Source organism: Rhincodon typus, chromosome 9 (genome assembly GCF_021869965.1).
Source record: "Rhincodon typus isolate 14 chromosome 9, sRhiTyp1.1, whole genome shotgun sequence".
In the NCBI taxonomy this organism is placed as follows: domain Eukaryota; kingdom Metazoa; phylum Chordata; class Chondrichthyes; order Orectolobiformes; family Rhincodontidae; genus Rhincodon; species Rhincodon typus.
Window position 1 is genome coordinate 20,968,537 of NC_063340.1, and position 24,960 is coordinate 20,993,496.

Genomic DNA, 24,960 nt, shown 5'->3' on the forward strand with positions numbered 1-24,960 from the left:
TCCAGCATCTGCAGTTCCTACTATCTCCGAGTATCGAGATATTCACTTGTATTGCCAGAGGTATGGGCCAAGAGCTGGAAAATGCGATTAGTGTCATCAGATCTTTGTTGACCTGAGCAGATATGATGGCCAAGTGGTTTCCTTCTATAAATGGGCATGACATGTCTTCAGAGCAGCTGAAGTTTCACACAGTCTTCCCTGTCTCTTCCCAATTGCTTTGCATATTCTTCGGTTTTCCCTTCCCTCACATTCAGGGAATAAAGTTCTGCCTTTAAAAATACAAGTACAACAGACTGAAAAAGAGCATCTGGGCCTTTCTTATTCGTTGAGACTCCTGAAGTACCATATTAGCCCACTAGCCAGTTGAAGATAAAGCAATCTCCTGGGAAAGGCAAAAACAGACAACGGCCCAAACACAAATAGGCAAAAACCTTAGGAGATGGAGATCAAGTCCAGGAGACTACAGTAACCATGGTTATTTTTCCTGCAACTGTTCAGTCCTTTTTTTTGTTTTTTTTTTTTTTTTAAAAATGGATTTTAAAAAATTACTACATTAGTTCAAAAACATTAACACCCTTCCAACATTCTCATTGCATCTTCTGACTTATTGTAACTCATTAATTTGGTTTTTGTCCTTCACAAACCATTTCTTGGTAACCGCTCTTCAACTTACAAAGTGAAAGATGGCAAGGAAATTAGCAGTAATTAACTCTTGCCATCTCTCTCCTAGGATTATACTAACTCCAATCTTACAGCAACAGCTCATTGACTCTCAATGAGGATGTGACTAAATAACCAGAGAACTAAATCTCTTAAGTGGTATGTTTTCTTTGGTTGATTTAAGTGGATTGCCCAGTTAAGAGAATCAAAAATTCAGAATTCCTACAGTGTAGAAGCAGGCCATTCAGCCCTTCAAGTTCACACTGACCTTCTGAAGAGCACCCGGAGACCCACACCCCCTACCCTATCCCTGTAACCCTGCATTTCCCATGGCTAATTCACCTTGCCTGCACATGTCTACATACTATGGGCAATTTAGCATGACCAATCCACCTAACCTACACACCTTTGGATTGTGGGGCTAAACCGGAGCACCCAGACGAAACCCATGCAGACAGGAGGAGAATTTTCAAACTCCACACAGTCACCCAAGGGTGGAATTGAACCCGGATCTCTGGCATGAAGTAGGGGTTTTCCCACAATGTCAACACTTGTGAAAATTCAGATTAATACAAATTCAAGTTTGAGAGACTTTTTTTTTAGTAACATTGTTGTTCAAAAATAAATGAACTAACTGGAAAGAGTTACTTCATCTGAAGTTAGTATTCAAACAAACAGTCATCTGCTCATTGGGATCTCACCTTTATGTAACCCAAAGTACCATCCACCACATTATAATGATTGGCATCAATTCCTACAAAATAAGCTATGGCAGGAAAACAATTTAATAAGTCTAACATTTGTGGCTGACTGATTATGTTAGTCAAGGGTATCAGAGATATGGAGCTAAGACAGGTAAAAATGGAGGGGAGTTACAACTCTTGTGGAGCACGCTGGAGGGGCCAATGGACTACTCCTTCCAAGCCAAAATGCTATCAGGTAGATCACTCATGAGTTAACTCAATTGTGGAACAGATTCACCTTTTCCTTAAGCAAAAAGGACCACAAAACAGCAGCAAATTTCTATTAATAACATGCATTTTTTTTAAAACTTAGAGGATTTAAGTTATTACTTGCAATTATAATCCAGACTTACCCTGAGCTTTTCAAACAGCTCTGAAAGATTTATGTAGTAGCTAGAAAGAGAAATCAGATTTTCATTCATAAAGAACTATTCATATTCCCCACATTATTCTTTCTTTTAACAACAATTTTGTTTGATACAAAAGGTTGACATAGTAATGAACATAAAAATTAAAGACAAAGACATTCCACTTCCAATTTAGACCTGCTCTACGCGCTCTATGCCACACACACACACACACACGCACATCACAGAGGAACAACTTCTAAGCCTCAAATCCCTGCTCTCTAATTATTATGCATAATTTTTGGTGGTATAGATTCGTTTGGCTGAAGGACCTCTTCTGTGCTGTATACCATGAATCTTCCAGCTCACTCGCCCCTTCACATTTGTAGTTGGACACATTTTAACCTTGCTCACTCTCTCAAATCAGGTCATCAAGACTCTAAAGCTCCGTAAATGTCTCATTACAAGCATTTTTAAAGTTGTAAGTTTAGGAAAATTCTAATCTGCTTGATTGATAGCCCAGCCGCCTTGAACATCCATATCTTTCATCATCAGCAGTGGGTATTGTCCACAGGAGACACCACAACAATTGAGACAACACACTCTACACACCTCAAAACAACCAAACAGGACAAGGAAAGTAGCTACATGATAAGACCATCATCAATTCTGGAAAGCCACACACTATACATTCCATTGTTTCAGCATCTCTAGATCAAAATCCTAGAACATTCTATTGAATAGGATTGTTGGAGTGCCTTCACCACACAGGCTGCAATGATTCAAGGCAGAAGATCATCTCACCAACACCTTCTCAACTAGAGACAAGTACATATTGCTGGTCCAGGGCACCTAAAATGTTCCTTTTTAAAAATGAATCTGTGGGAGTTTGCAATGAGGGTACATGACTTAACAGGTTCAACTAGGATATGGTTATGTGGATGAGGAAAGAACTTACTTGTTCAGTGGAGCTTTATTGTCTATCGCAAGTTCATTCAAGGAAGAGGATAAATTAAGGTAGTCATCAGAAACATCTGGAGAAAGAGACAGTTCCCATCAAAATAAATAGGGTTGGCAGTCAACTCAATTTATTCTAACCTGTCTTTTTTGTTTTTAAGAAGAAAATTACATAAAAGCTATTAATTCTTTATGAAGGCTAGTGAAATATAACCCGGCACACTGCTACATACTTTTGTGGACTTTTGTCATTTTTTCTGCCTTTACTGCTGAGTCTTTAATTTTGATGCCATATTCTACAAGAAAGGTCTTCTCATGTTCAAAGAACTCATCAGCATCCTGCACAAGGAAAAGAAATGTTACTTTTTGTTTACATGCATGGTACAGTACAAAAGTAGACCACTCACCCAATTGGATCAGTTTTAGGCTCAATACAAGTCTCCTCTCACCTCATTACATCTAATACTATTCCCATCTCGTGTTTTTCTAATTTCCATCTTAAATGCATTCAGGCTATGCTCAACTACTGAGAGGTAACAAGTTCCACATTTGAGCCACTCTGAATTCCTCCTTGGATTTTTGATCATATTATAAATTATGACCCCTGTGCTCCCAAGCATAAAATTAGAACAAGCCCATTCAAGTGTGATGTCAAGATGTTCTACAAAACAGCTAGCAGAAATCTTGAAATCCCACCCCAAAGACACCCCAACCCTGTAGAAGCTAGAGGCTCAAATCAATTATACATTTCAGAATGAAGTTAGATTGATTTTTGCTAGGCAAGACTATCAAGCAGTATAGAACCAAGGTGGGTAAACTGAAGTTAAGTTACACAGATTTACCATGATTAAAGTTGAATGATATTCTGCTTTTTCATGAATGTTCTATGCCCATTTCTATGGCCCACATCCAAACTAGTCTCTATCAGAACTCCCCTCTTGAAGTAACCTTGACTACAGATACTAAAATTCCAAGCTTACCTGGGGAAACCTGGCTTTGTTGAAAATTTTAAAAAAAGCATGCACATTCCAAAGATGCCCAGTTTCAGACAGCCCTGGCACAGTCAAATTGCCAGACTACAGCGGAATACTGCTCAATCTAAAACATTGCATAGCATTTACCAGCACAGAAACAGGACATTTGGCTCATGGGATCTTTTGGCATTAACCTGTCTTGTTCAAGTTTTTGCTTGTGTCTCTTAACCTAACTTAGCCTGCACATTTAACATGAAGTTAGGTAAAAACAAAAGGGAGAAGGAAATAGGAGCAGAGATTAAAGGTTAGATGAAAAGGAATGGGAAAAGGCTTGTGAAGCAGAAGTTTGTTCTGGTGCTGTAGATACTTTGCAATAATTTAATTTAGTACAGAAGCTGAGGGCTGACCTGACAGAAGTAGTGACAGGCATGGGTAGGGTGGATAATCAGAGTCTTGTTCCCAGAAAATGTCAAATAGGAGGGGGCATAGGTTTAACCTGAGAAGGGAAAAGTTTTTAAAAAGATGCGCGATGCAAGTTTTTTTTTTTTAAAAAAAGGAAATCGAAGGGTGGTAGGTTTCTGGGAAGTGTTGATAGGGGAGGCAGTAGAGGCATTTAGACAGACACAGGAACAGGCAGTGAATAAAGGGATACAGACTACATCCAGACAGATAGAATTTGTTGAGAATGGCATCATGGTTGGCATAGACATTATGGGCTGAAGGGCCTGTTCTTGTGTTGTACTGTTTTATGTTCTAAACATTTTATTCTTTTCTCTTTCTTGTGTGCTTATCTAATTTGCCCTTAAAATGTACCGTTATTAGCATGTTTTAAAACTAAACTGTTCAGACATGTTACGACATAACCTTTGGAGCAGGTGGGACTTGAACTTCACCTTCGGGCCCAGGAGGTAGGGTCACTATCACTCACAAGGACCCTTATAAATAGAGGGTGATTTGAATCATCCATAGCTGGGTTAAAGGGACTTGCATGCTTCTATTTTACCATTTTGCTGGCAGCTATGCCATCAGTCTTAAGCACACTAGCCTCTAATTAGACTTTGTCACTTGCCAGGTGGAGAAAGTTCTCTCAAATTCCCCATTGCATTTTTTGTTTTTACTATAGGAGTGTCACCTATTCATGGTTTTCACACAAGTGCCAACATCTCCTTACATCTAGCCTTTCAAATAGCTTCACAATATTCAAGACCTCTTAAGCCAATCCCCAGCCTTTCCTGTTTTAAAAAAGGAACTCCTAAGCAATCCAACCTTTCTTGCCAAGTCTAATCTCTTAGTTCTGGTACCATATTTGAGGATTTTACTTGCACCTTATCTAGTGCCTCAGTATCCTTTTCACAATTGAGACTAGAACCGCGCACAGTACTCCAAAAGTAGTCAATCCAAGGTACATTACAAATTCAACATCAACTTCTCTGGTTTCACCTGTCATTCTACAAAGCAGCTCTAGTGCTTCATGTGATTTTACTTGTGGCCTTATTAACACGTGTTATTACATTGGGATTAATGTATTTGTATACATAGCTCTGATTCTTTAATCCCATTTAGATTCTTATTTTCCAAGGATTTTGTGGCTTTATTCCCATCAAAATGCAAATTCTCACTTATCTATATTAAAGCGAATTTGCCAATTACACACCCAACTCTACATGTTAAACATCTTGCATTCCACAATCTTCCACAGTATTAACTACAGTCACTGCCAAGCTTAGTCTCAGCTGCAAATTTTGAAAGTGTACTTCCAATTAAAGTTAAAATCATTTATGTAACTTGTAATCCAGCAACATATTCAGCATTGATCTGCATGGAATGGAGTTCCTATCTTTTGACAGTGTGAATACCTACCTTACTGCCTAATTTGTTTTCTGTAGCCAGCTTGCTGGCCATTTTGCCATGATTGCACATGTTCTGACCTTAACATGAAGGTTCAGTGCTGTCCACGGATCTGGGTCTCAATGCTGTAGCCGTCTTCTCGTGTCAGAGATGACAACCTTTAAAAATCTATGCAACTTAACCTTCTATGGTTCTCTGAACCATTCTTCCAATATTCCGTGACTGCACTTACTGCAGATGCTCAAGTAATGATTAATTGCATGTAAAAGTCAATCCAAACTTTTGGCAAGGAATTTTAAAACATACATACATACCCAGTGATAAATCAACCTCTGAATTTAGACAAAAAAAAAACGAACTCTGACTTCAGTGGCAAGTGAGTGTCAAGCACAAACTCATCCCTGGTACAAACCCAATTGATAGAACCGTAGAATTGCACACCAATGAAGTTGACTGTTCAGTTCCTGTGTCGGTGGATTTTCATGTGTAATATCAAGACAATTATCTCAATGGTGTACTAATCCCACTCTCTAACATGATGACACGGTATCAAAGAGAAATAGTGCAGAGCTGGAGACTTCAGGGTAATGGAGAAGAACATTAGAGAACATCTCAACTTAGGTTGATGCCTAACAGTAAATGCACAGAGTAAAGTCTAGCATGTGGCCAAAGCTGGAAGATAAAACTGCAGAATACATCAGAGAAAACGGCCAGAATGAACAGTTTCCTGAAAATCTATTAGAACCCTGACACTAAGGTTAGGTACTGCAGATTTGAAATCCTGTCTTTATGTACCAGGTCTAAAAAAGCGGAAACAATTTTGTACTGTGACAGGAGACCAGGATTGCACAAGGAACATGGATAAGAATTGAAAATATTCACATCAGCCAAAACATTGAGTAAAAGTTGGAGTTAAATGGGTGTTACAGAAGACAATTGGCCATGAAAAGATTAGATTCACTATTCTGCTGTCACGAATGCCCAATGGGATAAAGAATATCATTAGTTTGATCAAGAGAAAATCCTCCCAAATCAGTAATTTCCTCAAAACAGTAATCTTCCCCATTTACCACAAAGGAGGGGTGGTTAAATGTGGTTTGAAATGTTCAGATTACACCTCATCAATACATGGTTGCTGCTGTTAGATCGTGATACTGCATTGATTTTAACTGGTGGTCTAACTAGCTTTCTTCAACCATTGGAAGTCTCTCTAAAATGATGGGGGAGATGACAACAGTGGTAATCTCACTGGACTAGTAATCTAGAACCCAAATTAAAGTTCTGGGTTCTAAAGAGTCATATCAGACTCAAAATGTTTGTGTTTCTCTCTCCACGGATCCTACCAGACCTGCTCAGTTTCTCCAACACTGCTCTTATTTAAAGCCACAGGAACACAAGTCCAAATCCCACAACGACAGCTGGTTGTTAAATTTAAATTCAAATTAATGCAGATCTGAAATTGAAAGCTAGTTTCAACGACGGGAGCCATGAAACCATAATCAACTGACCCAAAAGCCCAGTTGGTTGACTATGACTTTAGAGAAGGAAATGTGGCCAGGCCCACATGAGACTCCAGAGCCATAGCTGTGTGGCTTACTTGACTGTCCTCCAAAATGGACTAGCATTGGACTCAGTTCAAGGAAATTAGGGATGGGCAACAAATACTGCCTTGCATACATCCCACTAATGTAAGAAAAGCTCAAGAATACCATGGGTATAAAGTTGAATGGCTGGACGATTGTTCACAGGGTGGGGACATATGGGCTCTGGCATTAGCAATCTGTGAATGGGTGGTAAAACCTGGGATGAAATTGGAATGTAGATTATCAAATCATTCAAGAAATGCAGAGAATAACAAATGTGATTGATTGATACAGAAGATGATCACTTGTGAAATGGTACGGGCAATGACAACATGATTGCTGATAATGATGGCCTTTATAATGGTGCATTCAAGTGGCAGATTGGGATGTGTTATTTGGCTCTGAAGGCAAAGAGGAAGCTGATTTTTTGTTTAGAGTGTGTTTTGCTGCTAAGCAGTATTGTTTTCTGGACTATGGAGAAAAGTGTGAAAATGTCGAAATTTAGAAATGGCTCATCTTTGATGGATCTGACAAGTTTGATTAATTTAAATTTTACAGGAGTTATGCTTATGTCCACAGAGATTATTATTTATAATAATAAATATATTTGGGATTTCTTCTGTGTTACTTTTGGGGGTCTGATTGGCACGGCCAGTCACTAACATGGCAGCTGTAATCGTGAGGCAATTTGAAACAGGTAGAGAGAAAACAGAAGGAGGAGGAGTGGTCTTTTAAGCTCAAAGAGCCTGAGAAGGTGCATTTCAACTTCTTCAAAAACGTTATTCAAAAGTTGACTATTTTTCGTCAAAAAAAAAAAAAAAAAATTTAGTCTTATAACCTTAACTTTTATATGAACATAAGTGGCAAAATTCAAGTCATATTTATATCCCAAATTTCCATGGTCTTTAAAAATGAGTTATGTCAAAGTTACCCTGGCTCCAGAGACGAGTACTTCATCAGCACTTTTCATCATACTCTTTAAAAACCCACCAAACATCTCCTTTGTGTTCTTCCTTCGGACACTTAGCTAAGATACAAAAACAGAAGGAGGTTATAGTCAGGTCAAGTACAAAATAGCAATGATTTAGTTGAATAGGGGAAGTTTTGGGCACTTGAAGGACTTAGGTGTTTTAAAACAACTTTCTCAGTAGACAGCTGAGGCTCAGTTTACAGGATATGCTTAGAAACATTAGCACTTAGCACAACAGACAGATTTAAAAGCTGGCATGAGATTCCTCTCACTGTTCATTTCTATGAAATCATCATTTATTTTTGAGAACAAAACTTGAAGTCATTGGGCTCTGGCAGAAGCAGACATCATTTCTGTACTTTTAAGCCAGGATATCATCTCACTGTAACAAGAGCATATGCTGCAGATGCTACAAATCTGAAATAAAGAGAAAGTGGAGAACCTCAGCAGGTCTGGCTGCGTCTGTGGAGAGAGCACAGGGTTGATAAGACCCCTTGGTTCTGAAGAGGAGTCATATCAAACTCAAAGCATTAACCTGTTTCTATCTCCACAGATGCAGCCAGAGCTGAGGTTCTCCAGTATTTTCATCATCTATGTTCAGAAACATGAGGTCTAGATCCTCAGCTTATGAATTTATGCATAGGCTTTAAAGAACTTGACAAATTAATGCTAACATGAACAGGAGACTAGACCTGCCAATCCCTCAATTGCCTTTCTAAAAAAAAAAAATTGCTCAGATATTTCAAATGAGAACTGAATCACTATGCAGAGAGAAAAAATTGCTGGGCTGTGAAACAAGAGCAGGAATACTGGGACTAACTGGTCAACTGTTGCAAAGAACTAGCACAATGGGTTGAATGGCCTCCTTGTGTGTCATAACTAGTGTATATTTTTCACAAAAAGCAAAAAGGAATAACTGAAGGAAATCATAGAATAATGCAATGTGAAGCAGGCCATTCTGTCTAGTATGCTTGTGCTGACTCTTTGGTACAGGCATCCAAGTCATCTCGTTCCTCAGCTCTATCCCAGTAGCCATGCAATTTCCACCCACCTCCCACAATCAAATAATAATTCAATTCCCTTCGGAATGTCACTGGTGAACCTTTGGCCACTTGGCAATGCAGTCTGTATTAAAGTTCAGCATTTAGAAACGTTCTTGAATTGTATCTGATTCTTTTACCAGAAACTTGCAAAATTATTGTCCTGTGACTGTCAATTCATGCCATGGCAAGTAATTTCTTTTTTAATGTATCAAAACATTCATAATTTTGCATACTTATATAAAATCTCAACTTTTTCTTCAAGTGCAGAATTAGTTCCCTATTCTCTCCACATAACTGAAGTCCCCCATCTCTCGAATGTTTCTCATATCTTTCGTATCCTCCATCTCCGAGGCTGATACATAATTCCTAAAGTGTGATACCCAGAATTGAACAATACCCTAGCTGAAACCAAAATTAGTTAGCATTACTACCTTACTTTTACACTCTTTCTCGCTATTAATAAAGTGAAGAATCCCATATTTCTTAAACATTCTCAACTTGTACACCAAGATGCTGGGACATATACCCCAAAGTTTCAAGATACCCACCCCAGCCTTAAAATTCTACCATTAAGTTCATATTGCCCTACTCATTCTTCCTACCAAAATATATTACGTCACACATTCCTCTTCAATTTCATTAGTAACGTGCCTGACCTCAAAAGGCTACGCTTCCTAAATTATTTACTATTCTCTTCACTGTTTATTACATTTTCAAACTTTACACAATCCTCTTCACTGTTGGTATAAAATTTGAAAATATAATATGTAACATTGAAATTATGCCGTGTGTACTCAAGTGCAAATTATGAATATGTAACAGAGTGTAGTGGTCCTAATACCAACCCCTAGCGACACCATCATAATTCCCACCAGTCTGAAAAACAATCAATTACCATTAATCTTTGGCTTCAGATTAGTCAAAAAAATTCTACTAGTAACAAATGCTAGTACTCTTGATTCTGAAACAGCAACAAAGGTCATGAGTTCAGACCTCATCCTGGTTAAGTTACAAAACTAAGGAAAGCTGTTGAATTATAATAAGAATCCAATATCCACATGGGAAAGAAAGAACTTGCAAGTCTGTGATGCTTACAAGCTCCCACATAACTTTTGGTAGTCACTTATGAAGTATAGGAAACATGGCAACCAATTTCTGCATAGCCACCTCTCTCAAACAATGACCAGATAGTCTGCTTTAGTGGTTTCAGTTGATTAAATAAGGGCCATGAGCAGGTACAGAGCTCGCACGCTCCTCTTTGAACAGCCAAGATAGAGCTTTCACATCCATGCAAGAGAGGGGAGTAGGAGAGGGTTTAATGTCTTATTTAAAAGGTAACATTCACTGAGTGCTGCACTTTACTGCCATTATGTAGTCAAGTCATTGGCACAAGACCAGAACCCATAATCTCAACAGGGTTAAGCTGCTTCCACTGAGCCACAAAAGAGAATTTGCCATCCCTGTTTGCCTGGTTCACCAGTTACACTATGTGGGTGACGACATGCAAGAGGCCTAACAATCCACTGGGTTACATATTAAAAACATAGCTCAAGGAAGTAACCCACAAACGTATTCTTGAGCAGAAACTAGGGATAGTTAATGTGTGCCAGCCTTATTGAAACAGTGCATGCGCAGAGAACAGAACTTTTAAATTCTGTAATACTCTGCTTTTGGCATCAAGGAGTAAAATTCATACTGACACCATTTAATTGTTGGAATAAATAATTGCAAACATCCACATTACAGCGCTGTGAAATAATTTGCTTTTTGAAGGCCCCCACCGAGTTGCCATGCTTATTGTGCCAATTCAGTAAGTGAAAATAATTGCTCATTACATACCCTTGATGATCAGCTGGCCTTTCAAACTTTCCATCTACTTTTATTGATGTGATAGAATCTTAATGTTACTCATTACACTCACTTTTAAACAACTATTTCATCCCTGCCAAAATCTTGCATACAAGTACAATATTTCAGGAAGTCTCTGACGGATGTATAGCTATAGACGTGACTGCCTGCGATTCATCACATACTAAGATGCTAGTTTTAATATCCAGTCAGACTGGCACTCAAATCAAGCACAGAACTCTTACAATACCTTTAAATAATCAAGCAGCAATTCAGCGAGATTCCCAGGGGGTCAGGAAGAAAGATTTCAGACACATCAGTGCCTGCCATTGGATTTTATATAATGCACTTGCTCTTCCAGGCTGTGGATACTGTTGGTCAATTCAAGGATTAAGTTAGCAGTCTTTTGACTGCAGTTTCAAACAATCACTAGATTCTGAAAGAGGTGACAGGAGTTGCAGCTATTGGTTGGAGAGCACGGTGTTGACCCTTTTAGAAAAGGTATTTTGCATCATATGCCACCTAGGCATAAGAAAGGTCAGTAGCAAACCTTTCTCCAGGACCAAGGACCCTGGTGCAGACATCCCCCCTGCAGAGAGCTGCAGACTAGAGGCCAGAAGATCTACGGAACAACAGTGTCATTGGAGAGATGGTGGCTGTTACTGAGACTAAAAGGCCTAGTATCATTGCTAAATCTTGGGTGAGTGATGGTGAAAGGTTGGGTTGTTGTGGGGGATAAAAGAGGTTTTGCAACTAGGGCAGGAGGGTGGTTCTCGGTGGGACAACATTCCCAATACCAGATCCTTTGACCATCACACTAGGGGAGGTGATAGGCTAATGACATTGTCATTGGACTAGTAATCCAGAGAGCCAGGTCATGTTCTGAGGTTTGAATGCCACCACAGCAAGGTGGTATAATTTGAATTCAATAAATAATCTTGCACTAAGAAGTCAAGTGACAACCACAAAATGATGGAGTTCAATCTGGATACAGGCAAGGTGATGCATTTTGAAAGATTAATGCATGGTAGAAGGATACAGTAAATTGCAGAACATTTAGTAGCACCAACATAGAGGGATCCAGGCATATGGGTCCACAGGTTCTTGAAAGTGGCAATGCAAGTGGATAAAAGGTGTTCAAGAAAACATATAGCATGCTTGCCTTCATCATTCGGGGCATTGAGTACAAAAATTGGCAAGTCATGTTGCAGTGTACAGAACTTTAGTTAGGCCACATTTGGAATATTGTGTACAGGACTGGTCACCATGCAAGGATATGTAGGCTTTGGAGAGGGCACGAAAACAGTTTACCAGGATGTTGCCTGGTTTGGAGGATATTAGCTAAACTTGGTTTGTTTTCACTTTAACCAAGGATGAGGGGCAACCTGATAGAAGTTTATAAAATTATGAGAGGCATGAAAAGAATGAATAATTGGAGTCTTTTTCCCAGGTTAGAAATATCAATTAACAGGGGACATAGATTTAAGGTAGAAGGGAGTTAATTTAATGTTTTTATTACTACACAATGTGGGGGAAATGCCTGGAATCCACTGCCAGAGGTGGTGGTAGAGGCAGACACAATAGTGATGTTTAAGAGGCATCTTGACAGATAGATGAATAGGCAGGGAGTAGAGGTTTACAGACCATGTGGAGGCAAAAGGTTTTCAGTTTAGAAAAGCATCATGTGTTGGTGGGCACAATGCCCTGTTCCTGTGTTGTATTAGTCTTTGTTCTTTGTGAAATCATCCTTGATTGCTTTAAAACCCCCAAGTGGTTCACTAACATTGTTTAGGTGTAAGGACAGCAGTTTCCTTATGTGCTCTGGTGTACTCTGGACTAAGTGTGATTCCAGACCCACTATGTGGTTTACTGCCATCTGAAATGGGGCTAGCAAGCCACCCAATTGCATCAACCACTAGAAAAGGGAAAAATGAAAGAAACTAGACATTGACTAAGGCACCAGAAACAAAACAGCTTACACAACTATTCACAGGGTAGACAGTAAAGAACTTTTCCCTGGTTGGAGGGATCAATTACCAGAAGCACAGTTTTAAAGCTAAGGGGCAGGAGGTTTAGAGGGGTTACTGAGAAATTTTATTTCACCTAGAGAGGGTGGTGGGAATCTGGGACTCCCTGCCTGTAAGGGTGGTAGAGGCAGAAACCTTCAATATTTCAGAAGTATTAGATGTACACTTGCAATGAGCAAAGTGCTGGAAAATAGAATTAAAATGACCATATAAACTAGACTAATAATATAAATGCTGTGGTTACAAGAGCAGGTCAAAAGGCTAGAAATCCTGCAGCAAGTAATTTACCTTCCTACTCCCTAAAGCCTGTCCACCAACTAAAAGAAAAAATGTGCAAGTCAGGAGTATGATTGAATCCTCCCCACTTGCCTGGGTGAATGCAGCTGCAACACCCCAAGAAGCTTGACACCATCCAGAACAACATGGTGCGCTTGATTGTTTGCATGTGTGGTGCCATTTAGTGCCTCCATCACAGTAGCAGCAGTGTATACTGTCTAGGAGAATGCATTGCAGAAATTTACCAAGGCAGTTAGACAACATCTTCCAAACCTACACTACTACCTAAAAGGACAAGAGCAGTAGATAATGGGAAAACTATTGCCCAAAAATTCCCTTTCAAGTCATTCACCATCCTGACCTGGAAATACGTTGCTGGCCCTTCAGTGTCGCTAGGTCAAAATCCTGGAATTTCCTAACGGTGCTATGAGTCTACCTACACCACATGGACTGCAATGGTTCAAGGCAGCAGCTCACCATCTTCAACAGAAACTAGGAATGGGCAATAAATGGGCTAGCTAGCTGCATCCCCAAAATGAATAAAAAAGGGACTTTGAATGAGGCAAAGGTTGGGAAAGTAAAAAGGAAGCAAGAGAAACAATGAACTGCTTGCTAGGAGACTAATTCTTAAGTGATACTTAAGAAACTGTTTAAATAATTTAAAAAGTAAAAGCTAGTTATGCAAGAAAATGGTGTTTAGTCAATCATGTTCTCAGTCTTTTGATACAGTAAGCGCTTTTACAAACAAAATCTTAACCTGTCAGCCAACAATTCGAAGTTCAAATTTCTCTTTAAAGGAATCAGTCTCTAGGGAGGTTGTAAGAACTCTTTCAAACAAATTCATCAAATTAGATTAGCTCATCAGTAGAACTATCTTCTTTAGACTGGTATGGAGAGCTTCAATACTTTTAAAATATTTCTTCTCCTGCCCACTCCCTCCAATATAAACAGTACTTGAAATTAGTAAAAGTATGTTCTTCCCAGCAAAACAATGTTAGAATGCAATAACTGCAAAAAACAGTGAAAACTATAAGCGAAAACAGAAATTGCTGCAAGAGTTTAGCTGGTCTGACAGCATCTGTGGAGAGAAACCAGAGTTAACATCCAGTTAACGGTCCAGTAACCCTTCTTCAAAACAGATGGTAGCTAGAAAAAGGTTGGTATTTTTCTGAAGATGTAGCGGGTGTAGGAGGGAGAATAAAGTTGATAGGTGGACAGAAAGCCCAAAGGAGAAACAGTTGGACAGACAAAGAAGTGGGCAAAGGTCAACCTGGGAGAATGAATAGCTGCTAATGGAGACAATTAATAGCTGACAATGGGTGGTGTGTAGCAGCTCATGTGATGACAAGGTCTGGTGTCTGGGAGTTGGGGTAAGAACATGGGAGAAAGTGCTCATGCCCCAAAAATTGTTCAACCTGTTATTGAGCCCAGAAGATTGCAGAAAAGGAGGTGCTGTTCTTCCAGCCTGCACTGAGCTTCATTGGAACACTGCAGCAAGCCTGAGATGTTGGCCAGGGAACAGTGGTGTGTTGAAGCGGAAAGCACCTGGAACCTCTGTCATTTTTGAGGACAGAAGGTGTACATTTACTTCCTCCTTCCTCACTACTCAAACACTTTCCAGGTGAAGCAGCACTTCACTCAATCTAGTCTCCTGCATTTGTTGCTCATAATGCGGATTCCTCTACACTGGAGAAACGAAGCACGGACTACATGACCACTTCATAGAACACCTATGTTCAGTCTGCAAAAAAGACCCTAAGCTTCCAGTTGCTTGCCACTTCAACACACCACCATGATCTCTGGCCAACATCTGTCTCAGGCTTACTGCAGTGCTCCAGTAAAGCTCAGCTCAAGCTGGAAGAATACATTTTCCACTTAGAAATTCTGCAGCCTTCAGGACTCCATATCAGGTTCAACAATTTTAGGGTTGAGCACCTTCCCCCATGCTCTTACCCCAACCCCCAGACCTCATCACATGGGCTGCTACCACACACAACCCATTGTCAGCTACTAATCGTCCCTGCTGAGCAGCTATTCATTCTTCCAGGGTGATCTTTACCCACTTCTTCGTCTGTCCAACTATTTCTCTCTTTTTGGGCTCTATCTCCATCTATCATTTACTCCATTCCCTCCCCTCACCACATCTTCTGCACAAATACCAACCTTAATCATAGCCACCATCAGCTCTGAAGAAAGGCCACTGGATCCGAAACGTTAACTGTTTTCGCTCCACAGATGCTGCCAGACCTGCTGAGTTTTTCGAACAATGTGTGTTTGTTTTTATTTCCGATTTCCAGCACGTGCACTTTTCAGCATTTTAAGTGGAAAACAAAAAAGTTTTTTTTTTAAATGCAGTACATTACAATGATCTGGAATGTGCTGATGGAAGCGCAGTAGACTGAATTGCTTGAACTACTTAATTATACTTGAGAAGGGACATTTGCAGACAAAGGGAGAAAGAGCATGGGGTGAGACTAATTAGATAGTCTTTAAAGAGATTTCATGTTGTGGCACAATTAGCCTTTATGTAGCATTATTCTAAGAGACAAGGGAGCAATGGTGAATAGAAGCTAATGCATCAGCAAAGAAGTGGATAGGACTATGTTGAGCAGAAGTGCTTAAAGTTAGTAATTCCTTATGTAGATCAAAACATGCCAGATTTAAATTAAAGCCTCTTCAGACCAAGAAATGTCCTGCAGTTCTACCAATCTGAATTGAAACCACTGGCAGTCATGATTTTTGAACCTTATTTTATGGGAGAGACATAAATGATTTAGGGAAGTCAATTAGCTCTCACTTCTCCTCACCATCAGCACCCCTCCCACTTAAAAATAAAGCGAGAATGGGAACGTTCTGCCTCAAAGGCTTTCAAGGAAGAAAAAAGTCATTTTTAGTGCCTTACATCCTGGTCATATTCCAGGAAAACGTGGAAGTTATGGTCTTTGCCCAAAACACTGTGAACTGCAAGTCGCTGAAGAAAGACTTCATGGATGGACACAGTCTTTTTAAAGACAGCTAAGTACTCCCTAAACAAAAAAAGAGAGTGGGTGGAAAAGTGACAATCAATTATACTAAATAATCACAAATTATTTAATTTACATAATAAATAAAACCAATGATGTTTAACTGAGTAAAAATAATGACTAGGTCATATTTACAAACAAAATCAACATAATTCTTGGGCAAAATTTGACTTTAAAATAGCATCTTAAATGCCATACTCAACTTCTGATCAAAATTAATGCAAACAGCAGTCATACTTCAGCAAGAGAAAGAAAAACCACATTATTAGTCAGCCTATTCCCAGTCCTTCCACTGTAGATTTTAAAACCAACTCCCATCCCTGCTTGTATTTCATCTTAAGAGTAACTGCTGAGATGAGTTGTCACAAATCAAAAGGATGACATTTTTCTCAATAGCTCACGCTTCGAGTTCTTGCTTCATTTTATTAAATTCCTCTTTTGACATGGAGCCTTCCCCTTCGCCCAGCTTTTGCATCTTTTCTCTTGCAACATCAAAGTCAGGTTTGGCAGGTGCTGGAGGTATCTGAATGAGGTGGGGATAGGAAGGAAAGACATTTTTAAAAGAGTTAACTACCAATTACATATAACATAAAACCAGATGCCCTCTAGTACTTAACTTTGTCTGACCCCATGTTCAACGTTTCAACGCAAACCTTTTTTAAAAAAGGTATACAGAACATTAAAGCTACACACAATGTAAATTTAAATGGAACAGCAAGCCGTCATTCACACCCTTGGACCTCTTACATTATTTTTCTAGATCATGGGGAACCTCTGCTCCATATCCTTTAAAGCCTAGAATCAAAAAAAATCTGTTGATCTCAGTCTAGAAGGCTTCAGTTGACTGCTAGGATTACTAATTCTTTTGGAGACAAGAAAGTTCAAAATTTTCACTATCCTTTATTGAAAAAAATTACTATTTTCCAATTTCACTCTTAAATTGCCTAGCTCCAATTTTAAAATTGTTGCTGCTGGTTTTAAATTTCTCTTGGGAAATTGTTTCACTGTTTCTACATTCCGCTACATTCCTTCATTATTTCAAAGGCCTTATAAACAAGTCAACTTTATACAATTCTCCCTTTAATTTTAAATTACAACAGATTGAAAGGGTTAATCTGCATTGAACCTCGAAGGTCTTCATCAGATTCAAAACTAAATCCAGATGGAGTCCAGCAAAGGCTTTATATATCTGAAGTGTCATTCTCTCCCATTTTGTTGCAGTCACCATAAAAATTAATGCTAATATTCCTTTATACATTTTCATTAGATTTTGTCTGTGTTCATTCGCTTTCAGCGATATTTACCTGGACACAAATCTTCATGCTCCCCCACTGCAGACTTTGTCTTTTTCACCATTAAGAAAATAATAGATTCTATCCACATGAAGCAATAATCATATGCATAGTCACATGGACAGCAACTGTTGAATGCGTTTCAGCTACTCACAATAATACCAGCATAGTCGTCGTTCTCGACCAAGGTGTCATGCAACCAGACAAAGTCCTCATGCTGCCGAATAACCGAGAACTCTGATTTCTTGAAGGATGGCAGTGTGGTCTGAATGAGGAGACATCAAGTGTTAGCATATTCCAATCATGGGGACATTGATTTCTTCATCCATTATGCCCAAAGACTTTTAATCACTTCCACTTAGCAGGAATCGCTGGCTCCACCCATGTTTCAAAGGTCACTGATTTTCCACCATCACGTCATGCCCAATTCCCAACAATAAAAGTCCAGAGTTGTTTGCCAAACTTACAGATGTAGCAACTACCAGCCAATAAGCATAACCAAACAAACAAAAAAAAGGTTCATGGAAGGAAGACACTTGGTAATTAGCATTGAAATCTTCTCAATTCTGGGCAATGTTAAATTTTACCAGTAATCAAGCCATCTTATTATAAAGCTACTTTATAGGTCTCATTGAAGTTCTTCTAAAGAACACAAATGCTGGATGACAAAAGCTGCATTATGACTAAGATGGGAGGACTGCACTGTCTCTCTAATATCACAACTCCATGGGTCACAGCATAAATTTAAATTATTTTTACACAGTTCCTGATATGGCAATCACATGCTTTCTTTGTATTAGATTTAAAGATCAAATTAACAGATTTCTTTAAATATGAAATTAATTATAAACAAGACTTGCTCAACAATGCAAAACTGGTTAACAATTTGTAATATGAAAGCATTATGTTTACTACTCTAAATAACCTGAACCCCACACGGGATTAAAAAAAATGAGTTCCGTCTTCAGAAATTCATTCTGTGAACACCACAATTTGGGCCAAGTCTCTGTTCCTGACAGCAAAAAAAAATTAAAGGTATGAAATGTTCAGCTGGGGCAGTTGGTGTGATGTTATGTCATACAAAGGAGGATGTCAATAAATGCAAGTGGATGTCTTTAGGATCTTTGCCAAATGTACTTGCTTTGGAAACAGTATTAAGTATTCTTTTGGATATTTATCAGGAGGGTAGTCAGAGTTCAGTCTGGACCAGGGCCTCAGGGACCAAATGAGGCCCACAAGAGGTTTTTCCATAAACAGGTGTGTTGGACTGGGAAGTTCTTTACCTTGCCCAGGCTAATCACCAAATAAAATAGACAAATCAGCAAAACCCAAAAGGAAAAGCTGCAACCTGATAGTAATAAACCCAGCCCCAGACAGGTGGTCTCCAGTTATCACAAAATTAGTGACTTTCAAGAAATGTGCCACAGTCCCTTTCGCTGACCTCTTTAAAATCAAATAACTCAGGTAACCACAATCCTTTGCAAGTCCACAGAAGTTATTAAATATAGAGCCACCTGCTTTGCATATTCAACTGAAGTGGGTTTTACATGGATGTGAATTCAAATGTTACAAATTCTTACTTTGCAAGATGACCAGAGGCCAAATTGCACCTTGACAAATCTGGTAGTATTCCACAAAAGATCATGACTAGCACAGAGGTGTCTTCTGATTTACACCATTGTATGAGTCACTCATTGGTGATGAGGTTATCTGCCCAAGAAGCATGGGTTAACAAATCTACTACTATTGATGGGAGAAAGATGCATTCTCTTAAATGGACAAATTCTACCTTCTCATCACAAACATGTAGACAAAACCCCTGGAAGATATATGTCAGTTATCGCACATGTTATATGGAGCCCCTTAGCAGTGGGAAAACATCAAGCAATCTTGGCCAAAATCCTGAAACCTAAAAACAAATTTGCTCTCTCAAAAACCTCAACATTTACCATGCAAAGAACAAGACAGCTTGAAATCAATGTGAAGGTCATTGCTATTACTCTGCCCAACTGTATAAAACAAACCATCCACTCCCAAAATAACTTTCACAAGACTTGGTCACTGTGCAAATCACTAGTTTGTAAATATACACCAGTTAGGGTGATGGTAGACGACTCATTTACACCTTAGAAGAGAGAATTGAATAAACATTTGAGGAAAACTTGCAGGGATACAGGAAAAGCAAAGGGAGGAATTGTTGGGTATCTTTTTCAAAAGGACAATGTTGGGCCCAATGGCTTTCTTCTGTATGACAGGATTCTACAAAACTATGAGACTCCTTCCAAGAGGCTTCTTGCACGAAAGGTTCTGCCTCACACAATTAGAATGACATTCAGAAGCTGTTTTTACATTGGCTGGTGGCCAAATTATGTCAAAGCACATAACAGGCATCAGCTGGAACTTCATCAAGGTTTTCCACAGTCCTGAAGCGAGGAAAGGTGCAACTAGCACAGTGCCAGCAGTTAGGTACTTTGTTAGTATTATATCATACTGAAGCACAGCATCCCTGGAAGAACCTGACTGTGGACATTTTTCTTTGAAATTTCAGTGTCCATTTAGATTCCATACAACTCAATCTGCAGGTTCAATGGCTTGATGTAAAATGCTCAGTTGCAAGAAGGTTGGCTGCTTAGTGCAGAATTTGAAAGATGCCCATTTTGATGTATTTTGCTTCAGTAGGCCTATATTTGGAAATTGTTTCTTCAACTTAGTTGGGAGAAGTAACAAAAATGTAATAGATGCTCGAGAAAAAACAAGTAGACTTCACTTTGAAAATTAATTTCCAAAAGCAGATTATCAAAATGGTTTGCACCACACACATTAGTAACCTTCTTTCCCACACTCCATATAATGGAACTCAGCTTGTGAATATTTTGGTGATTTATCCATCAGCACTTTAGACACACTCTGGCATCAAAGCTCCAAATCATTGGTCTCATGCCAAGGCTCTGTTACCCCCCAAGGCTCCCAACTCTCCACATAGAGCTGAACTCATCTCCCAGATATGGGAACAGTCTTCTGTACCCTCCTTTTGCACTAGAATAAAATACAGAGAAAATGTGCTGGCACCCAATCAGCAATTCAAGCCTTCCCAGTCACAATATTTACCGTCGAGACACTAGCAATCACTGCTCCCCTGCCTTTTTTCTCATCTAGCTCCTTCACTTCAAATGTGCTGTTATATCCCTCCCTACACTCTCATCATTTGAGTACTACTCATTCCTAAGTAAAGTTGGAGTCTTGCAAAACTGAGAAACTAGTTTTCTCTTCCTCTTACAATCTTGGGGTCACTTATTTCACTATTTCCTAATTGATGGCACCCTTCATTCACCCTTTTCTAGTTTATAGGATGCTACCTAAATTGAGAGGGGGATAGAAATGAATAATATTTGAAGATTTACATCCACCGATTATCAGAAATATTTAATTCCCAAAATGTTAATTTGCAGAACCTTTTTTTCAAGTATCAAAATAAACCATGAGAACTTTTCAAAATCACTTCCTTTTAAGTCATATATAGAATTTACAGTTTTTCCCTAGTCATCATTTTGCACATCTCTACTAATGAACTGTATGCCTTGATCTACTGCTTTTAACAGTACAGCTGAAAGCACTTATCTTCAAGGAAGTGTTTGTTCAAAATCTGCACTTGAGAGATCGGAGATAAGAACTAGTACATAAAAGGAAGTTTAGAAAATCAGCATTCGAAGCAATTTCTCTCCCACCATCCCCATCAAAAACTAAATAAGAGATTGTGGTACCAGCTTCTGACTTAATTTATTCCATGAAATGACCATTAAGAAATTCAGATGGTTATAATATGACAAAAAACAGAACTTTCAGTGTTACTTTTTAGGTGGGTGGAACTTTGTGGTCACAAAAATAGAGAAAGGGATGCCATAGAAAAGTTAAGTTAATGGCAAAAGAGATCAAATGTTGAGAAAAATGATTTAGCAAGGAGATTAATCGAGCTGGAGACAAACACAAAGAAAACTCCATAAAGCACAGAAACAACAGAACTAGATAAAATCAAGAGTATCTGACAAGATAGGTTAGAGTCAGAATGTTGCAAGGATAATTTAAAAAGGAATACAAGAAAGAAAATCTTTACACATTTATTGAGCCTACTTATATTGTTTGCGTATATTAATGGGAAAAAATAATTCAGAATACTTTCTGGTATGCAGATTCACTGAATACGATGCAGTGATCACATGGCAGCAGTGTTATGAAGTTGAAAACCTTTCATAGTTTCCTCCGGTTGCAGTTCTCTGTTGGCAATGCTCACAGCAAGTTACCTGGTGTACTGTTTTATTAGGACATAATCTAATGGAATATGTATTATTTACCCATTAAAGCTAAATGAGATTTCTACAATGCCACAAAATATCAGTTGAGTTGTTTCCCAGCATCCAAACTCTAGATCACAGAAGTAGCTTGCATAATCATTTATGCAGAATATAGTGAAGAAACAGCCATTTGGTTGAACTTATTCATAGAGTTTATATTTCACTTGAATGAACTCCTTCCTTTCCTCACAGATATTCATCATTATTTTCTATTCCCTTATTCCACAGATATTCTAGCTTTCACTTAAAATATTAATACTGTACTATTTGCTTCAACTACTCACTGTAGCACAGAGTGCCAGATTTTTACCACTCTTTGGGAAAAGACGGTTTTTATGAATTTCATACTGTAATTTCTTGGTGTCCATCTTATATCAATTGTCTCTTGCTACACTCGTCCATACAAGAGAAAATATTCTGCATCCACCTTGCCAAAAGGTTTCATAACTTGAATTCCATTAGGTCTTCCCACTGCTTTTTAGACAGCAGGCCCAGCCTACTCACTTCTGGTACTGCTCTAATAAATCTTCACTGCACCATTTCCAGTACCTTTACATCTCTTTTAAAAGCTGGCATCCTAAAACACAGAGCACAGTCTCTCTGGGCATAAATTATGCTCTATACAAGTTTTGCAGAACTTCCCTATATTTCACATATATTCTCTAGATATACCTTGGAGTCTGCATAGAAGTTATCCTTTGAAACATCAAAATTCCTCCAAAAACGGTGGTCAGCTTATATGCAGAGTGCAGCTTGGCATGACGTGGGGGATTTGATACGTGACAAAAAACATAAGTCATTCATATTAAATTGTTGTGATAGTTTAAAATAGATTAAAATTATTGTGACAGTTTAAACTGAATAAATTGCACAAAGATACTTCGTAATGACAAAGGATTAACAAACCTGTCACTTTCATTTTATTGTATCCAAAACAAAGATCTCAGTTATAAAATGACTGGTCAGTAAAAATATCACTTTGGTGTGATAAACTGAGATGACTAATGCAAGCATTTTGTGGCTAAGAGTGGGGGTTCAACTTTTGTTAGCACATGCAAAAACCAAACTTGAGACCACAAAAATGGATTAACATTTGCACCATTTCATTTTAAGGCCTTGCTTGCTAACCTGTGGCACAATCTTCAGTGATTTGTTCTTCTACTGCAGCTAGACTTGCACCTTGCAAATAATTACGGAATACACAAAATACATTACTTCAAATTATCTGTAGAACTTCATTTTATTAATTCTGTCCTGTGATTTGTTCCTCCGTATCAGTTATTCCTCCAATGTTGTCATTTGTAAACTTAGAAGTTGATTTTTGATTCCAAAATCTAAATCATTAATCTAAGTTTTAAAACAGCAGAGGCCCCAGCACTGATCCTCCTACCACTGAATAACTATCCTTTATTCCTCTCCATTTTCTGTCTTGATGCCAAATAGGGAAACTACCACCCATCTCAGATTCAACATTTTTTAAAACTTCATTCAATAGTTTATGGGTGATCTTATCAAAGGCCTTTTGAAAATCCAGACAAACTGCATCTGTTGCATTGCCACCCCCACCTCAAAAAAATTCAATAAGGTTAGTTGAGCAGGTTTTTCCCCCGTGAAATCTATTCTGACCATCTATTACTGTATTTCCTTTTTCCAGTTGTTCTATTGTTTCCCTAAGTAAGGATTCATGTGTTTTTCCCCCAGCAATGCTAAACTGGCTGGTCTGCAATTCCCTGGACATTTTCAGGTCTTCTTAATCAATTGAATTATATTCGCAGCCCTGTGTCTTTCTTCGGAACAATAATGGCAATGTCATCCAGAAGTGTCAAATTAATATACAGGTCCACAGCTGTTTGCCCTGTTCAGTTTGCACTTAATAGCAAGAACCAATTCTCTTCCTTTCACACCTTAATTTACACTTTATGTCCCCTTTCTCCACCACTGACAACCCCTTTCTCTTTTGCATTGGACCTCCATACCATCTGCTGTTTTGCTCTTCTGCATCTGCCAAAAGATAACAATAACCTATTCTCTATAACTTTTCAGTTCTGAAGACTCATACCAGACTCAAACCATTCATTGTTTCTCTAATAATAGATGCTGCTTGACCTGAGCTTTTTCAGAATTATTTGTTTCAGCTGATGGCTCAGTTTTGATGGAGATGGGAAAATACTGATTCATAGAAAACATTGTCATAAAATTCAGACAGCTTTATGGATCAAATCATTGAAAACTTTAACTAGTTAACAAGTTGGACAGCCATTTTTCCCATCTACCCAAGTAGCAGAGGATGGTAAACAGCTGGCACTTCATAAGTTGCAAATGCTATTTTAATGACATTTCTAACATCCACTTTCAAAAGATCTAGGCACCTAATCCAGCCAATTATTTTGATCTCACTTTGCCTACAATGGTTTTAAAACAGTGGAAGTTAGACAGTTTTATAGTTTATGCATTGTGTGAAAGAGCAGACTTACCTTGGTGTGAACTGTGAATTTCACCTTCTCTCTCTCACTCAGAGCATCAGGAATATCAACCAAAATTGAGGGCTCTGCCTCCATGGAGACTGAAGCTAGCTGAAAGCAAAAAGGAGACACTTACTTGCAGTGCACAATGCAAGACAGTATATAGAAATGTAGAATTTTACACTAGCCCTGATGGGAATTACATCAAACAGTAATTTGATATCTTGGCACCTTTCAAATAGAAAGCAATATACAGAATTATTTTCTGCCTTGGCAAAGTTGAATGCCCAATATTGGGGAAAAAAAAGGGTACCAATCTTAATAACAAGCACAGGCAGTGAGAATCACCCTAATTGTACTTAACTTCCAGAGCCACTGTCCTATAATGGAGATGTCACACTGAAGCCTAGTCTGCTCTCTCAAATGGATGCAAAAAGATCTGAGCCACTACTGAAAGAGCTAAGAGAGTTCTCCCCTGGTGTCTTGGAGCCAATACTGGCATGTTTCTAAAGAAAATCTTGTCATTATCGCATTGTTGTTTGAGAATTCTTGCTGTAT

At 38.7% G+C, this 24,960-nt stretch overlaps 1 protein-coding gene across 2 annotated transcripts in view; it reads right to left on the minus strand.

Moving 5' to 3' along the window:
- The window catches only part of snx5 (sorting nexin 5), a 54,871-nt gene that overhangs the window by 12,615 nt on the left and 17,296 nt on the right, over positions 1-24,960 (minus strand). For both annotated transcript variants that reach the window (XM_048600813.1, XM_020517725.2), the window contains exons 3-10: positions 24,415-24,513; positions 17,746-17,856; positions 16,701-16,822; positions 16,179-16,302; positions 8,044-8,139; positions 2,941-3,046; positions 2,709-2,784; positions 1,757-1,796 (exon numbers count right to left, since the gene is read on the minus strand). In XM_048600813.1, coding sequence (XP_048456770.1) covers positions 1,757-1,796; positions 2,709-2,784; positions 2,941-3,046; positions 8,044-8,139; positions 16,179-16,302; positions 16,701-16,822; positions 17,746-17,856; positions 24,415-24,513 — 774 coding nt within the window. The remainder of the gene's footprint in view (positions 1-1,756; positions 1,797-2,708; positions 2,785-2,940; positions 3,047-8,043; positions 8,140-16,178; positions 16,303-16,700; positions 16,823-17,745; positions 17,857-24,414; positions 24,514-24,960) is intronic.